We start from the raw sequence: 21,285 nt of genomic DNA on the forward strand, positions 1-21,285 counted from the left end.
TCCCTCATTTCCCAAAGTTCCCTAATATCAATGCCCCTTTAGGTCCAGTGGAAGCCTCAGGTCCTCCAGGAGCCCCTTCCCACTGACTTCATTGAACACAAACACTGTTCCATCCAGGGGCAGCCTACGTCAACAACCTGAGCTTTGATCTTGTACTTCAGTTTGTTCAGAGAGGTAGCCAACGTGCAGGAAAGATGGATCTGGGCAGAACTCTAGTTTTGCTAATTCTCTGCGGGAGGTTCTGTAGCCTTTCTGAGCCTGCACTCACTTGTAGGGGACACTTCTGGGTTTTGCCTCCTGGTTCTCCTGTGCTGCCTCAGTGGCCCCCTCATCAGTTTCTCTAGCACCTGGAGGGCAGGTTTCTGGAAGGTTCTGCCAGAGTAACACCACAGTGACTTCTCTGCCCATGAGTGAGCGATGTTGTGTCAGCAAAGTCTGGACCTCAGCCTGGGTGGCAGAGGACTCTCCACTGGGGGCCCTGTCTCAGTCTTACGGGAATGGGCATCCTGATACCTGCATTCCTATAGCCTTCAGAGTTCTCTCTTAGCAGCTAAGAGATTATTCTCTCTTAGCTGCTTCATTATTCTAGTGCTCTGTTACAGTCAGTGAGTTTTTATATTTTCTTGTTGAAATTACTGTGTGGTTTCTCTCTTCTGATTGGGTCCAGAATGACACACCCTCTATGTTTGCACACATACTTTTGCTCTCACCCATTCCTCCCCACACTGAGATACCGCCTCTAAAGTGCTCAGGTCAGGAAGATCCCACTGCTTCTCCAAGGCCCCTCAAGCTCTCTGCTCACCTTGCCTTCTCCCTGCCCTGAGCCTTGGAACACAGATAGTTCATTTCAGTGCACCTCTAAGAACTCAGCGTTGTTAGTTAATGTACGTGTGTTTCATGTCTTCAAGAGCCTATAAGGGGTGGTTGTCAATTATGGCTACACATTTTAATCATCTGGGAAATCTTTAAAATAATAATTGGGACGACCCAGAGGGATGGTATGGGGAGGGAGGAGGGAGGAGGATTCAGGATGGGGAACACATGTATACCTGTGGCGGATTCATTTCGATATTTGGCAAAACTAATACAATTATGTAAAGTTTAAAAAAAAAAAAAAAAGAATAAACTGATTCTGGTGCTGTATCCCACCCACAGAGGTTATGACCTTTTTTTTTTTATAGAAGTACAGTTGATTTACAATGTCATGTTAGTTTCAACTGCACGGTGACTCAGTTTTATATATATATATATATATAAACACACACACACACACATATATATATACACATATACATATATACATATATATATATATATATATATGTTCCTTTCAAGTTCTTTTCCCTTATAGGTTATTACAAAATATTGAGTATAGTTCCCTTTGCAATACAGTAGGTCCTTGTTGTTCATTTTATATATAGCAGTAAGTATATTTTAATCCCAACCTCCTAAATTATCCCTCCCCCCGCACCCCTCTTTCCCCTTTGGTAACCATGTTTGTTTTCTACGTCTATGAGTCTCTTTCTCTTTTGTAAATAAGCTTATTTGTATCTTTGTTTAGCTTGCACATTTAAACGATATTATATTTGTCTTTCTCTGACTTCCTTCACTAAGTCCATCCATGTTGCTGCAAAGTGGCATTATTTCATTCTTTTTATGGCTGAGAAATATTCCATTATATATATATGTGTGTGTGTGTGTGCGTGTGTTTGTTCAGTTCTTCAGTCATGTTCAACTCTTTGCAACCTCATGACTGTAGCCCACTAGGCTTCTCTGTCTAGGAAATTTTCCATGGCAAGAATACTATAGCAGGTTGCCATTTCCTGTTCCTGGGGATCTTCCTGACTTAGGGATCTGAACTGCATCTCTTGTGTCTTCTGCATTGGCAGGTGGATTCAAAGTCATATATACATGTATATATAACATTATATTAATATATGTGTATTTATATACATACCTCACCTTCTTTGTCCATTCATCTGTCTATCTCCTTTAAGTGAATCAAACATGAAGTCAAGGTTCAGAACCACTGGGCTATAAGCTTCTTAAAGCCAGGCTTCTGCCTACTCCTAAGTGATCTCTCTGCTCTGTGCCACCTGGTGGCTTACTCTTGCCCATCCTCACACATTTCTAGAATTTATTTAAGTCTGTCTCCTGGTTGGAAGGGAGCAGTCATGCATGATTCATTGTAATGAAGACAATAATGGGCAGGTAGTAGGGGAACGGAGGACTGTTGCAGGCACTTTGCAACATGCACTCATTTATCCCTTTCAACAGCACGAGCCCCTGACCCGGTGTCACTGGGCCTCCTACATGCTGTCTGGCACACAGTGGACACTTCCTAATTGTTGGCTGGATTGAAGGAGATGCTCCAGCAGAGTAGCAACTGTGGCATCTCTCCAGCAGCCACCTCACTCCTGCCCTCTTGCAATGGCAGCACTGAAGTTTGGGGGGTTGACTCGAGTTCCAGGGATGGACTCTATTTATTCAAAACTAATGAATAATTCACCTGCCAGTGTAGGAGGCACAAGAGACACAGGTTAGAGCCCTGAGTCAGGAAGATCCTCTATTTAGTCAAAGCTGGGTTTCCCTTGTAGCTCAGCTGGCAAAGAATCTGCCTGCCATGCAGGAGACCTGGATTCGATCCCTAGGTTGGGAAGATCCCTTGGGAAAGGGAAAGGCCACCCACTCCAGTATTTTGGCCTAGAGAATTCCATGGACTGTATAGTCCATGGGGTTGCAAAGAGTCGGTCATGACTGGGCGACTTTCATTTTCACTTTCAGTCAGGCTGTTTTGTCTCCATTGCTCCAGTGACTGAACCAGGCATGGACTTGGGATTAGCCATACCAGGTGAAGCCAATCAGCACTTGGCATCCAAAAAGCCACAAGTGTTGGTCTAGGGATAATCAGGAGATCAAGTTTAACCCAATGAGATGAGCAGAGAAGCTGGCTGGCAGCCTCTGGGACAAGGGCTTCCATCTTCTCTCTAGAAGGTTTCTGGAACCTACTCTTTCTCTCTTTCCCTGGGGATCATTCTGTAAAGATAGAAGGCTGAGAGTGGCTGCAGCCATCCTGCAAGCAGACCAGGGACAACTAAGGCAATGCCTGGAGCAGGGGCAGAGCCAGGAGGGTACAGCAGGCTGAGCGAATCCTGAGTAGACCTCCTCACTGCTTTACTGCAGGATGTCTTCATCTGTGGGAGCTGGGCATCCATCTTTAAGGGTTTAATCTGTTTTGACTCACGCTACCCAGAACATCTTCACATTGGAAATGAATGGACAAGGCTCTATCAAAGTGCTCCATCCACAGGTTTGACTTTGAGAGATGACCTGAGATGATCTCTCAGGCCATGGCTTTGGGTATGGGGAGCCAATCTGGGAGTCATTGGGTTTAGGCTCCCAAGGCCCTCATGGTTAAGGTGCCCCTCACAGCCATCAGCATGCTCCTGCCCTACTGAAAGAACACTTCTGTTACCCTGCAGGAAGATGAGTATGAGCCTGGATCTGAATGGCAGACTGCCACACTCCAGGGCATCCAGGTGGTTATCTCTTCCCTGCCTTGTCTCCCACTTAGAGCAGCAGATCCAACAAGAAGTCTCAGTGACTAGGCATGAACTCTGTGCCCAATGCCGTGTGAAGTCCTCAACATACATCATCTTATTGAACCTTCATAGAACTCTTGAGAGGTAGGCATTTCCTCTATGGTTAAAGAGGAACAAACTCAGGTTTAGAGAGAAGAAAGTAGCCAAGGTCATCTAAGGAGTAATTGGTGAAATGTAGGCTTCTAGAGAGTGAGTGTATCCATCCATACTCAGGACCAGCTGGTCATTCTGGTGGTACTAGTCAGCCCAGTCTATAGAGTGTGGCTGGTACTATGGAGAAGAGCATGGAGATTCCTTAAAAAGAAAAAAAATAAATAAATAACTAGGAATAAAAGTACCATATGACCCAGCAATCCCACTACTGGGCATATACCCTGGGGAAACCATAATTGAAAAAAAGACTTGTACCCCAATGTTCATTGCAGCTCTATTTACAATGGCTAGGACATGGAAACAACCTAAATGTCCATCCACAGATGAATGGATAAAGAAGTTGTGGTATATATACACAATGGAATATTACTCAGCCATAAAAAGGGACACATTTGAGTCAGTTGTAGTGAGGTGGATGTAGACTACACTGATGTAGTCAGTATAGTGAGGAACCCAGAGCCTGTTATACAGAGTGAAGTAAGTCAGAAAGAGAAAAACAAATACCATATAGTAATGCATACATATGGAATCTAGAAAAATGGTACCGATGAACCTATTTGCAGGGCAAGAATAGAGACACAGACATAGAGAGCAGACGGGAAGAAGGTGGCACAAATTGAGAGAGTAGTGTTGAAACACATACGTTAACCATGTGTGAAGTGGACAGCTACTGGGGAGTTGCTGTATAAAACACAAGGAGCTCAAACTGGTGCTTTGTGATGACCTAGAGGGGTAGGATGGGGTGGTTGGTGGAAGGGAGGTTCAAGATGGAGGTCACATAAGTATATTTATGGCTGATTCATGGTGATGTATGGCAGAATCCAATACAATATTTTAAATCAGTTATCCTCCAATTAAAATTAAATCGGAAAAAATAGAGTGTAGCTGGGAGAGAGCCCTTGTGGTCTGCCACCCAGAGCCTCTCATCTGCTCACTCACCACTCACAATCCTTTACACTTTCCTGGGTTCCAGAACATCTTCCTACACACTATTTTCACTCAGCAAAACATCCATGTTTTCTATTTTTGACTTAAGAATCCTAGACCTGCGATGCACTCTTTATTAATGACACGACTCCAGGAAAGCAATTCAATTAGCATTGTGCAATAGGAGGCTAGCAAAAACTAGAAATATACTTGCACTCAGAGGTGGTTGTGATGCGGGATTTAAAAAAAGAGTGGATACATATACTGAAAAATCTTTCTGTTTAATATCTAGGGTGTCTGCACACACCACATGGCTTCTCTGCTAACATTTAGACATACATATGCTCATGAATTATCGTAAGAAAAGAAAATAACCTGATTTCCAATACAAAGAACCTTCTCCAAATATTTGCAAACACAGATTCCTAAGGCTAGATCTGCACACATTTTTAAAGTGTTTGCTGTTTGCCTAGCATTCTGTTTGATTCAGCTGATGATAAGATAGGACTGTGTTTTCCAGGAGCTCACATTCAGTTGGAAGAATACAGTATAGACACTGGAAAAGTAAAATAAAAATGTAAGAGTAAATTGCCAGTTCAGTTCATTTCCTAAGGCAGTGCATGATTAATTTCCAAACACATGATATAGAAAATACATCCAACAGATCAGGGGGGAAAATAATAGCCGTGATTTATCAAGTCCCCAGGGCTTCCCTGATGGCTCAGATGGTAAAGAATCTGCCTGCAATACAGGAGACCTTGGTTTGATCCCTGGGTCCAGAAGATCCCTTGGAGAAGGGAGTGGCTACCCACTCCAGTACTCTTGCCTGGGAAATCCCATGGACAGATGAGCCTGGTGGGCTACAGTCCATGCGGTCACAGACAGTTGAATACGACTGAGCTACTAACACACACAGGTGGTGCTAGTGGTAAAGAATCCACCTGCCAATGCAGGAGACTCAAGAGGTGCAGTTCGATCCCTGGGTTGGGAAGATCCCCTGGAGAAGGAAATGGAAACACACTCCAGTATTCCTGCCTGGAGAATACCATGGACAGAAGAACCTGGCAGGATATGGTCCATAGGGTCACAAAGAGTTGGGCATGACTGAAGCAACTTACCACACACACACACTGGGTCCTTAAAACATGACAATTTCTTCCCCAGGGTATTTTATTTAATAATGCTTAAGTTGCAGGATAGTACTTTTGAGATCATAGTCTGTCTCTTCTGATTTCTTTCATCTTACCCTCAGTTTAAACGCATCTCTGTCTTGTGCTCACTGCTGCAAGAACGGTTGACAGGAGGGAGAGAAGATGGGGCTTGGAGCGGAGTTGCTTCCTCAATTTCATCTCAAGTCCTAAATTTAGAAGGGTGGGGAAGATGTATCTTCAACATCCTTGGAAAATAGAGGAAGGAAAAATCTGCCTTTCCCCAGTCTAGGAGATGATACTCCAAGACTCAGGTTTTGCTTGCTCTCAAGCTTTTGACCTGAGTGCCATACAATGCATATGGCTGGGAGGGTTCAAGCAGAATTTCTTGGAGGATCTCATAATTGGGCTGCTTCAGAAAGATGAGGACAGGTTGGGATTGATACAAGGCTGAGGGTGAATGTCCAATTACACGGAGTTCTGTAGACACTGAATGATTTCAGCACCAACTCCCAATGGTTTGTGTCAAGTTTACTGGGAAACACAGTTCTCATGAAAAATAATGGTCTTTGGCAAAAGTGATTTAACATAGCTTGTGTTATTCTGAGCCAGAGTTTTCATTCAGCTTTCTTTCCACTGAGAGGTGGGCCCACCAACTATACACATAGCTTTAGAATCAGTAATATTCACTTTCCTCTGAGTAAAAGACCTGTGTTGTGTGAATGGACAAAGTAGCTTCCCTTTGCAAAGTATGTGTGGGATGCTGCTGGTCTTTTTTTTTTTTTTCTTGCTGTCATTCCCACAGCTATTTAGTCTGAGAAGCACATAGAAAGGAGGGGTGGGGGCATATTCCCTCCTGCTTGGGTTGGATGCTGCTCTGTGCATGGCTTGTTGATGGGGATGCCCCTCAATGAACACAATTTCACAGATGGTTAGCTATCAATTTTGAGCAATGCAAATGGTGAGACCATTGGAAATCTTGCTTTCTCTCATTTCAGTGATGGAGATACCCACTGAATGCAAAGACTAAGTGAAGTGTGTAATAGACTCCCATAAACTGTGGCTTTAAAACCTGTGCACAATCCCAGGGTTTAGAACTGTAGTTGTAAGGACTGGTGGTCAGGGATGCTCTGCCCTCAGGGCTGGCCATGACACAGTCTCAGCAGGCTTTCTCGATCCTTTGGTTGTTATGTCTCTGTCCTTCCAGCATTTTCAGTGAACATTTACATGGTGGGTTCTAAGTTCATAAGAAACATATGACTTATGGGATGACCCCAAAAGTCAGTACTCTGGCGTTAGGCACCTAGATTCACAAAGCTGGAATGGCCCTTATATATCAAACAGAATGGCTCCGCCATTCTCCAGGAGCACAGAGGCAAGACACAGTCTTCAAAGACCCAGAGCAAGTAAGCAGCAGCAGTAGCAGTAAGGGTTTAGAATTCTTTTCTGACTCTAGATTCAGCCCTCCTGTTAAACCAAGATGCCCAGTGGGCCAGTCATTATCTTTGGCCTCAGCTTGACTTTGTCTGATCTGGGGAAGAAAGCCCGGGGAGTCCTGGCAAATGGTTTGCCTGTAGATTCCAGAATCTTCTGGCCTTCCTTGCTTGGCTATTAAATGCCATCTGGTTCTACATATCTCTAGAAGCAGAGGTGGGTGTGGCAGTGTAATTAATGCTGTGGGTGACACAGTTCTCGGTGCAAACCAGGCTCTAGGTGACCCTTCCCAAGGTCCTTATGTTCTCTGCGTCTGTTTCCTCATGAGCAAAATGGAGATGATAATCACAGCCACAACATAGGGTTGTTAAAGAAAAGCCAAGCCAGAGCTAAGCACAGTGCAGGAACTCAAAACTAGCAGTCAGTTTTGGTGCCAGCAAGAACCAAGGAGCTCTGAGATGAGATGATGTCATGGGAGTCTTCTCTTTCTTCAGGGGTCTCTTTCTTTTTTTTTCCCTCCCTGCCATAGTGTGTCTCTCAGACAAGTTAAAATGATACTCAGAATTAAAATGGCCTTTTTGCTCTAAGACCCTTGTGAAAATTTTCTAATTAATGTAACTTTTAGAATGAGATTCAAAGTTTAAATTGTAACTCAGTTATCCTGTTTCCACACATAAATCACCAAATTTTAAAGCTGATTTCATCTGTGTTGTCTTTAGACCAATATACCCTTATGCCAAATGAAATCTAGGGCCTAGAATCATCTTTACTTGATTTTTAAATACAGACAATGCTAAGAGACACTGTGTTAGTCACCCCTGTGTATCAGACATGAGCCATATACCTTTGTCAAAACAAACTCAAAACTGGGGTATAATTCAATAACCAATAATTATTGACCTTCTCCAGGACATAACATAGGAGGAAAGGGGAGGGAAGGGGAGTCTTTGAGAGCAGACAGTCCTTGCTTTCTGCAAATCCATGCCTTAGTGGGGGATAGAGACCTCCATTAATAACTCCAATGAGATGGTTCCCAAACAGTGCTCCAGGAACACTAATCTACACAGAGTGACTTCCATAGTGAAATAAGACTGAGAACCACAGGTTAGGTAATGTCAAACTATTAGTTTCTTGGTGAGTTTCTGAGAGCTTTGAATAAACAAAGGTGCATTGTGACTCTTCAGTGTGGGCCGTGGGGATGGCTTATATGTTTTCCCAAACTAGACCTTGGCCTCCTTGTGGAACCTGGGGGACCCAAGCTTCATGAAGCCCTGGGGAAATTCCACTTGAATGTAAGGCAGACTATGCTAGCACGTGCCTCTCTCTCAGCAGCAGAGACCTCCAGGGATGCAGAATAATTTCAACACAGACTTTATTAAGAGAATTTGTATTAAATTAGACCAAGTTTATTAAGTGATGACATGCGCTCCAGGTATGTACTAATTTTAGTGTCTGGCAAAAATAATGACCTGAAAATGTACACCAGATCTCAGGACCACATGTGGCTCCAATTCCCCTCTGTCTGAGGAACAGATGCTATTGATTACTGCAACTTTCAGCATCATTTCTGCCTTTTTATTACTTTTTTTGGCCATTCGTATTCTTTGCCTCAGCCCCTCCCAAAAGCCACAAGTAAGTGGGGTTCTGTGTCTTTTCCTTAACAGAGTCTAATTTTTAGAACTAGCCCCTTCTCTATCTCCTGCTGCTTTGTTTGTTAAGTAGCGGGTAGGACTCAGCCAGACCAGGAGCTAGGGTAGAAGGCCCTCCTCATCCAACACCAGGGGGTGCTATCGTTAGGAAGAGGCAAAGCTGGACGCTCTAGGAAGGCCAAGGTCCAGAGCAGTGGAGGAGAGTCCCCAGCAGAGGCAGAGATGAGGTGGTCGCTGGGGACAGAGCCACAAGCAGGGACGACAGTGATGAGCTCTGCCAAGAGCAGATAAGGCTCAGGCAGGGGGCAGGGTGGTACCTTCTTAAATGTGTGTTTACAGCTATGCTTCTTCAAACACGTTTAGCCATTTCATTAAAACAACTCTAGCTCTGATATCATATAAAATTAGTAAGTCAGAGCTTCTCCGGTTGACGTGATGGGGGAGAGGTGCTCTGGAGTGTCACCTGCTGGGTCATCTCTGTGGCTGGCGCATCAGTAGCCTTCCTGACTCACTCCCATGACAACTGAGTTATAGGGCCTGGGTGGCTGGACCCAGGGTAGAGGTCCAGACACAAAGGAGATTATATAATTTTTATCACATATGAGTAGAACTTGAATTTTTGTTGTTAGAAATGGATGAATAGGGACTCTAAGGAAAAGGACAATTAATTAGTCTTTTAAACAATCTTCCCACATGGCATGACCCAGAGAGAGACAAGGGACCTGGTATTTGTCTAAAGGCAGCAGTTTCTCAGTCAGCACAGACAGATTTTGGCCAGGAGAGAGGGTCTGGCTCCATCCTGAAAACGCTGACACAGAGCACAGAGGTGATGGCTAGGTGGCACACAGCAGCCACACAGAGACAGAAGGACTCTCTTGAGATGCAAGGTCCATCCTGACTTCAAAAGCCCTTCCCTAGAATTAAGATATGCTGCCTGCTTGAGGCCATCCTGGCAATATTTACTAAGTGTAAATGAAATCTCATTTTTTTTAATTACTGGAAAAATACCCATGAAAATGAAGTTCCACTGATTACTCTGGCTTTCCAATTCAATCACAGGACACAGTAGACTAATTGGGGCAGCAGAGTCCTGCCCAGCCTCTGAGCTGGAGCCTCTGAGTTCCAGCTCTGAGTTCCCAGGAGCACCCAGCAAGCAGCTGCTAGCACATTATTTTCTATCCCCATTGTTAACCCCCTGAATGGAAATTTCACAAATGGGAACTGGTTCCCTTGCCAACCTCAAAAGTACCAGAAAAACTCCCCACAATTACAGTCCCAAAGGGGCCTGTTCACACAGCTGGCTTATAATGTGTGTATAAGTGGAGTTTGGAAGGCTTAGAAACATGCCGAGGCAAGGGCTGTATTACTGACTATCAATTTCACAGCACTGTGTCCTATTGAAAGACCTTTTGATGTCTCCTCCCAAGACAAAGGGTACTTCCTTCGTAGCTCAGTCAGTAAAGAATTTGCCTGCAAAGCAAGAGACCTGGGTTCTATTCCTGAGTCAGGAAGACCCCTTAGAGAAGGAAATGGCAACCCACTCCAGTATTCTTGCCTGGAGAATGCTATGGACAGAGGAGCCTGGCAGGCTAGAGTCCATGGGGTCACAATAGTTGGACACGACTTAACGACTAAACCACCACCCAAGACAAAAACATGGCTCCAGGGAGCATGTAAATATTCATGAGAATCCAAGCTCCTAACAAGGCAAGATGCACCCTATGGTCTGCTCTCAACTCTATCTCTTCCTCCTTTCCACTCATTCTGATCCATGCACATTCCAGTGATAGGCACCCTGGGCACGCCAACATCAAGCTGCTCTGCCATGGCATATGCTGTTGCTACCTTTATCAGCCTAGTGAACTCATACTCATCCCCAAAAGCTAAGTTTTAAAGACTTTAAGGTATTTTTCTTCCATGCTGAAAATTCACCAAAGATTATCTTTCCTTTCAGAAAAGATACCTAAATCTTCTCCGCGCTCAGAAGCCTGGATGATGAGTTCTCTCCTACAACATCAGCCCCATCTTCCCGTGCTTGTTTCTGACTGACTCTTTCCCAGGCTCAGTGACCTTCTTTCTGACCTAGAGATGGACCTGGCTGGCCAGGGCCTGTCTGTGAGGATTAGTCCTGGGGAAGGGGAGAAGGTCAGTACGTTCAGGGAGCTGTGGGGAAGCTGGAATCACAGAAGCCAAAGTGTACCAAGGTCTTGTGGAAAATCTACCATATAGGGTTTAGGTGCAAGGAGCAGTGGAGGAGGTAGAGGAGGCAACCAGCAGATGTTTTCAAATTTACACATTCATTCAACTGAAACATGCCAAGCACACTCCAAATGCCTGCTCCGAGTCCTTATAATAACCTTGCAATACAGGTATTACTCTAGATAAGGAGATAGGTGAGAAAGTATTAATAGGAACTCAAGGAAGTTAGAGATTCTGCAGGTTTCCACTGCAGGCTGGGATGATGGGGCTCAGATGTGGTCCCTGAGGGCTGCTAGGGAAGTCATGGTAAGGTTCATGGTGACATGATTAGGGCCCTTTCTTTCTTTTTTAAATTAATTAAATTATTTTAATTGGGGAATAATTTCTTTACAATATTGTGGTGGTTTCTGCCATACATCGACATGAATCAGTCATGGGTGCACATGTGTCCCCGCATTCTGAACCCCCCTCCCACCTCCCTCCCCTACCCCATCCCTCTGGGTTGTCCCAGAGCACCAGCTTTGAGTGCTCTGCTTCATTCATCAAACTTGTACTGGTCATCTATTTTACATATGGTAATATACATGTTTCAATGCTCTTCTTTCACATCATCCCACCCTTGTCTTCTTCCACATAATCCAAAAGTCTGTTCTTTACATCTGTGTCTCTTTTGCTGTCTTGCATATAGGATCATCGTTACTATCTTTCTAAATTTCACATACATGCATTAAAATGCTGTATTGGTGTTTCTCTTTCTGAATTACTTCATTCTGTATAATAGGCTCTGGTTTCATCCACCTCATTAGAACTGACTCAAATGCATTCTTAGCGCTCTTTCTTATGGGCAGCATCCAATCTATGTCCCAAAATATCTGCGGCCTGGCTGTGGCGTCTAGCTGGGGCATGCAACCACATGAGAGGGCTGTTGGTCTAACACTGTGTTCAGTGACTAATGATTCCTGGGCAACCTCTGAATTAGTGCCTTGCTATACTAACTAGTTGCATGGGCTCGCGTCAAATGACACAGTCTTCCTCTCCTCATATCCTGGGGAATTCTGCAATACTGAGGGAGCTCTTATCACATTCTATGAAACATTTGAGAAGATTTTTACTGTCATGTGATGTACATCAGACTTCAAGTAGGTGACTTCTACTCAAAAATACACTCTGACTCAGCCATAAAAAAAGAATGAAATAATGCCATATGTAGCTACATGGATGGACCTAAACATTATCACACAAGGTGAAGTAAACCAGACAAATATCATTGATAATGCTTATATGTTGAATCTAAAAAAAAAAAAAAAGAGATACAAATGAACTTATATACAAAACAAAAACATGAGAAAGTAGCACTGACATATATATACTATCATGTGTAAAACAGATAACTAGTGGGAAGCTGCTTCATAACACAGGGAGCCCAGCCTGATGCTCCGTGATGACCTAGAGGGCTGGGCTGGGGGTGGGGTGGGAGAGAGGCTCAAGAGGGAAGGGATATACATTACATATAGCTCATTCATATTGTTGCACTGCAGAAACCAACAAACATTGTAAAGCAATTATCCTCCAATTAAAAATTTAAAAAATTAATGCTAAATAAATTCTTTTCGTTAAATAACAAATATATTTAAAAACTGGGGAAAAAAAAACAAAACCCAGATACAGACTTACAGACAGAAAACAACCATGGTTATCAAAAAAGGAAAGAGGGGAATGGATAAATTAGGAATTTGGATTAAAATATACACACTACTTTAAACACAATAGATAATCAAGGACCTACTATTTAGCACAGGGAAGTCTACTCAAGATTTTGCAATAACCTATAAGGGAAAAAATTTTGAAAAAGAAGTGTGTATATATATATATACATATATATATATATACATACATATATATAACTGAATCACTTTGCTGTATACCTAAAACTAATACAACAATGTAAATCAACTATACTTCAATTAAAAAAAAAATACACTGTCTTCCGTTGCCTCATTCCTGCTTTGTCTCCTTCCTGGGTTTTGTCCCTAGTGCTCCCAGGGCTGCACCACGTGCCCTTCTTGCCATCTTCTCTTGCATGGAGCTGCCCAGAATTTACTCTTTGTCCCAACCCAGAGGGGTTTATGTCTCCCCTAGAGGGAGCCAGTCCTCCCAAGTCATAATCTTGTACCACAACCCACCTTTTTCCTCCGCCCCCACAGCAAATGGTCAAGGTCTCAAATCTTAGTAACCCTCAAAGAAGGCATCATCAGGAGTTTGAGGAGTCATCTCCAAGTACTGATCTGCTTATTTGAGGAGCATTTTACTTCCCCTCTGGTCTCTCACTGATACTTCAAAGAACCCCAGCTGTTAAAGGGAGCAAAGACAAAGATGCTCACAAATCTGAGTGGGGAACAGAAAGGCTAGATGCACGCTCAGAGAGCTGGCTCTCCTACTTCCAAAGAGGTGATGAGTCTGGGCTGGGGACTGGAGGAGAAGCAGCAGCAGAGGAAGTGACTTCCCAGAACAGAGAGTCGGGATCTTAGACAATTTGAGTGGGAATAAAGAGAGATCCTTGGCTCCTGACCAGTGGAGAGAGCAACAGAGCCAACTGGCAATTTTTTATACCAGATTCCACTTGCAGGCTTTTCTTTACACAGCCCCAGTTTGAAACCAGATAAGGTTCCAGAATAATAAAATGCATTAGCAACTCAGAGGCAATTCTGAAATTGCTCCTGTTGATCTAAAGTCAAAATCTGGTCTCAAGCCAAGTGCTTTATTATTACACAAGGTTAGTGCTTGGATTCATCCTTAACTTTTTAAGTCCTGTTTTATTAGTAGGGGATACTATATTTTCCTGGCTGAAGCTCATACCACTTGCTTTGCCCTTTTCTCTGCCTGTACCTTTGATGGACTGTACACAGATAGGCCAGGGAGAAGGGCTGGACCTAAGGGTTACCTTGCCAACAAGCGCCGACTGTCAGTTGCATGGCAATGTGAGATGGATGAATGGGCCAATCGTTAGTCACCAGGTATGGTTCATACGTTGCTCCATCCATGTATAAGGTGACCACAGGAAACTCCACATTGATGACATAGTAATGCCATTCTTTGTCACAAATCTAGTGAAAAGAAAGAGAAGCAACACTTAAAATTGAATATGCAATAAAACATCCAATGGACTTTTATTCCAATTATGAAAGGGGGAGAAGAGACCTTTAGGGTAACAATGTTTATTGCAAAGAACTCAGTGAACATAATGGCTGATATGCACTGAGGTTATAGAAACGCACATCAGATATGATGGAGCAAACCATGGAATTGAGGAACACCTGGGAAACTTATCATTGGGTAAATATCTGACTATGGAGATTATCTTGGTTGGCAAGTTCTGGTGGACAGGTGGGGGTGTCAACTTAAATTTGCTCTGTGTGAGCAATAGTGAGTGAGTGAGTGAAGTCGCTCAGTCATGTCCAATTCTTTGTGACCCCCATGGACTATAGCCTACCAGGCTTCTCCATCCATGGGATTCTCCAGGCAAGAATACTGGAGTGGGTTACCATTTTCTTCTCCAGGGGATCTTCCCGACCCAGGGATCAAACCCAGGTCTTCTACATTGGAGGCAGACGCTTTAACCTCTGAGCCACCAGGGAAGCCCAAAAATGTTTTTCGAAGCTTGAGGATGGATGGTGCTACAAAAAGCAAGATGCTAGACTGGAAGTAGAAATGAAGATGAAGATAGAGAAGGTGCAGAGGAAGGGAAAAAGAAAGAACAAAATAGAAGAGGAAGAAATTAGGAGTTATGAGCAAGGACAAAGCAACAGACAAAGGAAGAAGGAGTTTCATAAGAACAGAAAACCTTCAATTCCTTTGTCTCTATATTAATGCTTGCCCAAGGAGCTGTTGTAGTCTCATGCTCCCTTCAACTGAAGCAAAATAAATTCTGAGACAGAGTCTTCCCAAGAAGATTCAGCTTCATCCTTCCTTAGAGTCCCTGGGAAGCCAAAGAAGGATGACAATGAGTCCTCCTGGCTGAACTTGGTACAGAGCACACTCACATTCATGTCTGCTCATAATTTTAGTACCTAAGACTTTTGGTCTTAGACCTGGGAACCAAAACCTAACCTTAATGGGTGGGTAGAGACATTTGGAGCCAGGATAAAGTCACTATTCCTGACCTCAAGGTACTCAAATCCCACTTGTTTTTCAGTCGCTAAGTCATGTTTGACTCTGTACCTCCATGGCAGACTCCTCTGTCGTTCACTATCTCCCGGAGTTTGCTCAAATTCATGTCCATTGAGTCGGTGATGCTATCTAACCATCTCATTCTCTGTTGCCCTTTTCTCATTCTGCCCTCAATCTTTCCCAGCATCAGGGACTTTTCCAGTGAGCCAGCTCTTTGCATCAGGTGACCAAAGTATTGGAGCTTCAGCTTCAGCAGCAGTCCTTCCAATGACTATTCAGGGTTGATTTCCTTTAGGATTGACTGGTTTGATCTCTTTGCAGTATGATCCAAATTAGAAACCAACATGGCATGTCTTGGGAAAGGAGCTAGGAAGAATAAAAGGTGGCAAGGCTGGGGAATGGCACCCCCTTCCTCCAATCCAAGCAAGTGCCTTAGAAGTCACATTAGACTCCATCTCTTCCCCACTCCCTCCCCCTCAGATCCTTCTGCATCCTCTTGTCTTCATCGCCCCTGTCATCTGTGGCAGCAGAGACAGATGAGTTCTGCAGGAAGGTGACCCCCAAGTGAGGGCATCGAAGTCCTCCCTACACCCCACTCTGGATTAAATGTGCTGTTTCTCATGAATAGATAACACCAACAGGGATGCTAAATGATCTTTTCCCTTTCATTTTAGAGTAAGATTTTTTCCCCTTAATGTTCTTTTTATACTGTCTTGTCTCATGTCTCAGAAAATTACTCTTTTGAAGTCCATTAACCTGATAAAGGCTGATGAATATTTTAGGGACTCTTGAAAGGTAAGCAGGAGGGTTCCAGGCAGACACTTCCAAAATCCTGTTACGCTTCATAAGTATACAGTTCAGTACTGCGTATATCCCACTAGAGGTCCTAACCCGATTTATACTCCCCTCCTACTTGATGCCTGTGATCAGACACTGGACTGGGTACAGGAGTCTGGGGGTAGGTCTGGGACCCAGGTGAGGCTGATCTAGGGGTATACTGCTAAGTCACTTCAGTCGTGTCCGACTCTGTGTGACCCCAGAGACGGCAGCCCACCAGGCTCCCCCGTCCCTGGGATTCTCCAAGCAAGAACACTGGAGTGGGTTGCCATTTCCTTCTCCAATGCATGAAAGTGAAAAAGTGAAAGTGAAGTTGCTCAGTCGTGTCCGACTCTTAGCGACCCCATGGACTGCAGCCTACCAGGCTCGTCCACCCATGGGATTTTCCAGGCAAGAGTACTGAAGTGGGTTGCCATTGCCTTCTCCTGACCTAGGGGTATAAGTGTGGTACAAAGGAAAACCTGGAGACAGGGCCTGGGGGCAACAGAAGAATGAGAAACTAGGGAGAGTTCCAAATGAGGAAGCTTCCAATCCAAGGAGGCCCAATGTATCCTGGACTTGCAGTCCAGGATGCAAGTCAAGGATGGCTAGTCAGAATACCCCCATCCCCAGGATATTCTCTGAGGCATCAGGAAACCTCTGACTAGTCCAGGGTGGGAAGAGGGCAGGTGGAAGTGCAGTAACCCTCTCTACACCTCATGCCCTTTGAAATGTAGACAGAACACAAAAGTCAATTGGGCAGCACAAGGGGGCTCCCTTGCCCAGGTCACCATCACCCCACTTCCAGTGGCCATGCTCTCGGGCCTGATGGCCACATTGAATCCACGTGCTGGTTGACTCTACAGTACTCCATGTCTGCCAAAGCTGGGTGGAGGCTGGGTCCTCTGGCTCGCTTTCTTTCACATCACTTACAGGGTGGGTAGCAGGAACAACGCCAAGGAGATCTGGGCTGGGAGCAGGGTGGTACTCTAGGGTGAGCTGGGGACTGGAGAAGCCTCTCATGAGAGGGGAGGAAGTTAGGCTGCCAAGAGTTGGTCTAAATGGCCTAGAAAAGGCCACATGGGAAGTTCCGAGTTGGTTTTCTCAGGAAATCAGGTATTTTTGAACATAGTTATTCAATGTGTGATGCATTTACCTACAAACCAATGTGTGAGGGAGTGTACTAGAGGCTGTGTGGAATGCAGAACTTGTCAGGTATGTGCTTTACTCTAGATTTTCAATTTGGGGCAGGGGTGGTGGTGGTTAGGTATCAAATACACAAGAGACTCGAATGAAATGGGAACTGAGATTAGTCTTACAGACAAGACACAATGCACTGTGAGATCCAAACTTCTGGCTGGGAAAAGTGGCAAGTAGGGTGACTAGAACTACTAAGGCTCCATTAACAATAGATGGTAAGGAAAACATTCAGGCAAATGGAGCAACAATCTTTTAATCCTTCATTCATCAATCCTATTGCCAAAAAAAAAAAAAAGATAATAGGTTTGGGATGAATGGAGATTCACTCATTCATTCAGTCCTGTGGACATTTACTAAATGCATATCCTGCTTTGTGAAGGAAAGAAAGCACCTGCCCTCATGGAGCTTCCAGTTCAGACATAGAATTGACAAAAAGGCTTGCAACAGTTGTGACTCATGCCCACAGATTGTGTGAGGCACCAGGGTAGCATGGTAGAGGGGGGTGGGTGTCTGATTGCCCTGTGAGGAGGGAAGGAGCACAGACACAGTCACATTGGTTTGGGAAAGGTGAGGAGTGGCAGATGAGGCTACAAGGACAGCTTGGAACTGAGGTCCTAGGACTTGGATAGCTTTTTTTTTTTTTCTTTCTATAGGCAGTACGAGGTACCAATCTTTGAGGACCTGAGGAAGATGGTAGTCATAGCAACAATCAATCTTGGAACATGCTACTCAGTGTCAAAGCAGCTTTTCCTCTTCCTTGTACCATTTAATCCTCCCTTGTTGTTGTTTAGTTTCTAAGTCATGCCCGACTCTTTGTGACCCCATGGACTGTAGCCTGCCAGGCTCCTCTGCCAGGCAATTTCCCAGGCAAGAATACTAGAGTGAAATGCCATTTCCTTCTGCAGGGGATCTTCGCAACCCAAAGATCGAAACTGCATCTTCGGCATGCTCACTGCCAAATCAGGGTCTTGAGCACATACTTATCTCTTATTCTTTTTAAAATAATTATTTTTTACTTTTACTTTTTTTTTTGGTCGCCCTGTATTTTCATGGCTGCGTGTGGGCTTTCTCTAGTTGCAGTGAATGGAAGCCACTCTTCAGTTGCGGTGTGCAGGCTTCTCTTGTGAAGCATGGGCTCTAGCGTGTGCAGGCTCAGTAGTTGTGGTGCACGGGCCTAACTGCCCCCTGGCATGTGGGATACTCCCAGACCAGGGGTCGAATCTATGTCCCCTGCCTTTGCAGGTGGATTCTCAACCTCTGGACCACCAGGGAAGTCCCAGACACTTTTCTCTTGAGTGACGGACTCACGTGTCAGATTGCCCGAGTGGTCAGCTAGATGTCCTACAGGCACTTCAAACTCAACATGCCCCACACTGAGCCCAAGAGCCCTGTGCCCAGCTTTGCCTGCTCCTCGTCTTGTGTCCTCCGCCTCTGCGAATGCTCCCTCATCCAATCTGTCATCCAAGCCAGTACACTGGGCACTGCTTTTGACTTCCTCCCTCTGTCCCTCCCTCCAGCTAAGTTACTGCCAAATTCCGAAGATGCTTCTCTCATTTGCTCTCACCACTCCACCCTCATTTCTCCTTAGAATTTACAGTATGTACTAGAGAGGGGAAAGGTCGAGAAAGTGTGTTTGACATTACAGTAAGATGGAAGGCATTTCAGCAGGGGGAGAGGACCAAATGTAGCAGGAGACGTGTGATAAAGCTTTGGTATGAGTGTGGGTGGGACAGAGTGAGGGGCTGCCCTGGGGCTGAAGGCAGCCACAGAGTGCAGTGGGCAGGGCAACCAAGGAGGGGGCAGGGAGTCCGTGTAGGGTGAGCCTAGGGGTCACAGGGTGGGTATCACACTGGCTTTAGGAATTTCTGGGGAACCATGTTCTGGACTTCAGGAAAGTACTTAAAGCTTCCTGGTCCTTAATTCCTTCACCTGTAGAGTAAGGGTAATAATAGTATGTACATCATGGGGTTGTTGTGTGAACTGAGCTAAAACAAAGTACTCCAAATACTTAGAGCATATTTTCAACCTGAACAGATATGGAAACTCCTTCCCTTTTCCAAACACATTGAGATGCTGCATAAACTATAACAACAACAGCAACAATATAAAACAAAAATAAGAGAGAAAGGCTCAGCCTATCAGCTGTGGTTTCAAAGCCCACAGGAATCAGGAATGACTCAGGTCTTCTGTGCAAAGAAAACTCGAGTTGGCATGTCTGCATAAAGTCTGGGACTGTCTGAAGTCTGGGTCTTGGGACAACTGCCAACATTGATTGGCTGGGGAAGCCAGCCAATCACTCTGGTAAGCATCTCTTCTGAGATGTTACCCCTCCAAGCCATTCCTGAGCATGCACATTCGCTTCAAGTGTAAACAGCCCACTTGATGTGGAAATTCAGAGCTTAGACTCTACTTTAAAAATGCATCTTTGAAGTCTTTAGGCCTTTAGGAAAGACATATTCAAAACTTCTGGAGAGACATGTGCTCCCAACCCAGGGCATGAGCAGGACAATTCCTGCTGGAGATGAACGGAGAGTAAAAACTGATAAAACATAGAGGGAACAATCCTTTGCAAGCATGAGAGAAAGCAGACAAAACAAATGATGAAACACATTCCAGGAACCAGAGAAAATGGAGCAACTGCAAAGGAGATAGGGGACGGCAGGTTTGAAAAAGAACCAGAGAGAAATTTCAGAAATAAAAGACATAGTTGTTGAAATAAATCAAGAAAGCCGACAACAGAGTTAGTGAATTGGAAGAAAGATTACAGCAAAATGAAACATTTGATAAAGCAATCAAGAGAGATGGATTCTGTGCGTGATAGAAAGATACTTTCCAACCAGTGTTGTGTCAGGTATGTGTGGCTGGAGGTGAGGCTGGTGGAAAGCAGTGGGGCTGGGATCCTGAGACGCTTGTACACCATGCTAAGGAGTGTGTTACTTTATTTAAGTAAGTGCCTTGTGTTCTAGAAAGCCACTCTTCACTGCAGCAGCCTTCTCACATATTAGATTCAGATGAGAGTGAATACATAAGCTTCATAAGCTCCTGCCCCACAGGACATATTTGAAGGGTAGGTCAAAATTGAACTTCGGTTGCTGAAATGGAACGCTAATGAACCAAGAGGATTGAAACCAACTGCATTCTCACTGAGGACTTGCAAGGCCACCTGGCCCCAGGCCATTGTTTTGGAACATTAGAAAGATGAGGTTTTGGTTAGTGCTAAGATCAACCTTAAGCCAAGGCAAAGATGCCACTCTTATTTGCAAATCAATTTGAGATCTCCCCAGGAGGTCGCCTGCACTTCCGAATTGGCAGGGAAAAGTTCAGTGGTTTTTCAGCAGCAGGTGTTTATGACAGCTCAGAAAGCACCTGCTGGGTCTTCTGTCAAAAAGCAATTGCTGACTCAGGGCAGTGGAGCCCAGGGGAGCGGGAAACATAAAAGGTGGCCTGTGTCAAAGCGACTTCTCCCATTTGCAATTTGGTTGAGGAACATTTGGGCAAATCCTCAAAACTATCCCCAAATGCCGTCCTCATAATTTGTGCTCAGAGAGTATAAATCAAGAATTGCTAGCACCCAGGATTTAAATTTATCCATGGGGAGAGAGGAACACCTTTATTATGCAGCAATGATAAGACGTGCCCTGGCACCATGATATGATTTTTGCCTGTGTGATCAGCTTACTGGATCAGCTGGTGTCACCCCAGCAAGACATCCTGGGGAGATCCTTTAACTTCCAGGTCTTAATGATGGGCCTTATTTCCATGCAATGAAAAGGTGCATTTCAATTAGTCCCTCAACCAGGACAAAGCTTCTCTTGCCCAGCCTGGGGCTGATTGGCAAATTCTGCAAAGCCCCACAGAGGTAGGGTTGGCTGAGTTCATGTGAGAGTCAGAGGTTAGGGCAGAAATCTTACTCTCAGTAAAGTGGGAGTGAATCAACCCTGAATATTCATCAGAAGGACTGACGCTGAAGCTGCAGCTCCAATACTTTGG

At 44.5% G+C, this 21,285-nt stretch overlaps 1 protein-coding gene across 2 annotated transcripts in view; it reads right to left on the bottom strand.

Annotated features, from left to right (window-relative positions):
- Window positions 1-21,285, bottom strand: part of CLSTN2 (calsyntenin 2) — a 735,088-nt gene that overhangs the window by 36,777 nt on the left and 677,026 nt on the right. For both annotated transcript variants that reach the window (XM_005201877.5, NM_001206757.2), the window contains exon 9: window positions 14,054-14,216. In XM_005201877.5, coding sequence (XP_005201934.2) covers window positions 14,054-14,216 — 163 coding nt within the window. The remainder of the gene's footprint in view (window positions 1-14,053; window positions 14,217-21,285) is intronic.

The sequence above is a fragment of the Bos taurus genome, chromosome 1 (assembly GCF_002263795.3).
Source record: "Bos taurus isolate L1 Dominette 01449 registration number 42190680 breed Hereford chromosome 1, ARS-UCD2.0, whole genome shotgun sequence".
Taxonomy (NCBI): Eukaryota; Metazoa; Chordata; class Mammalia; order Artiodactyla; family Bovidae; genus Bos; species Bos taurus.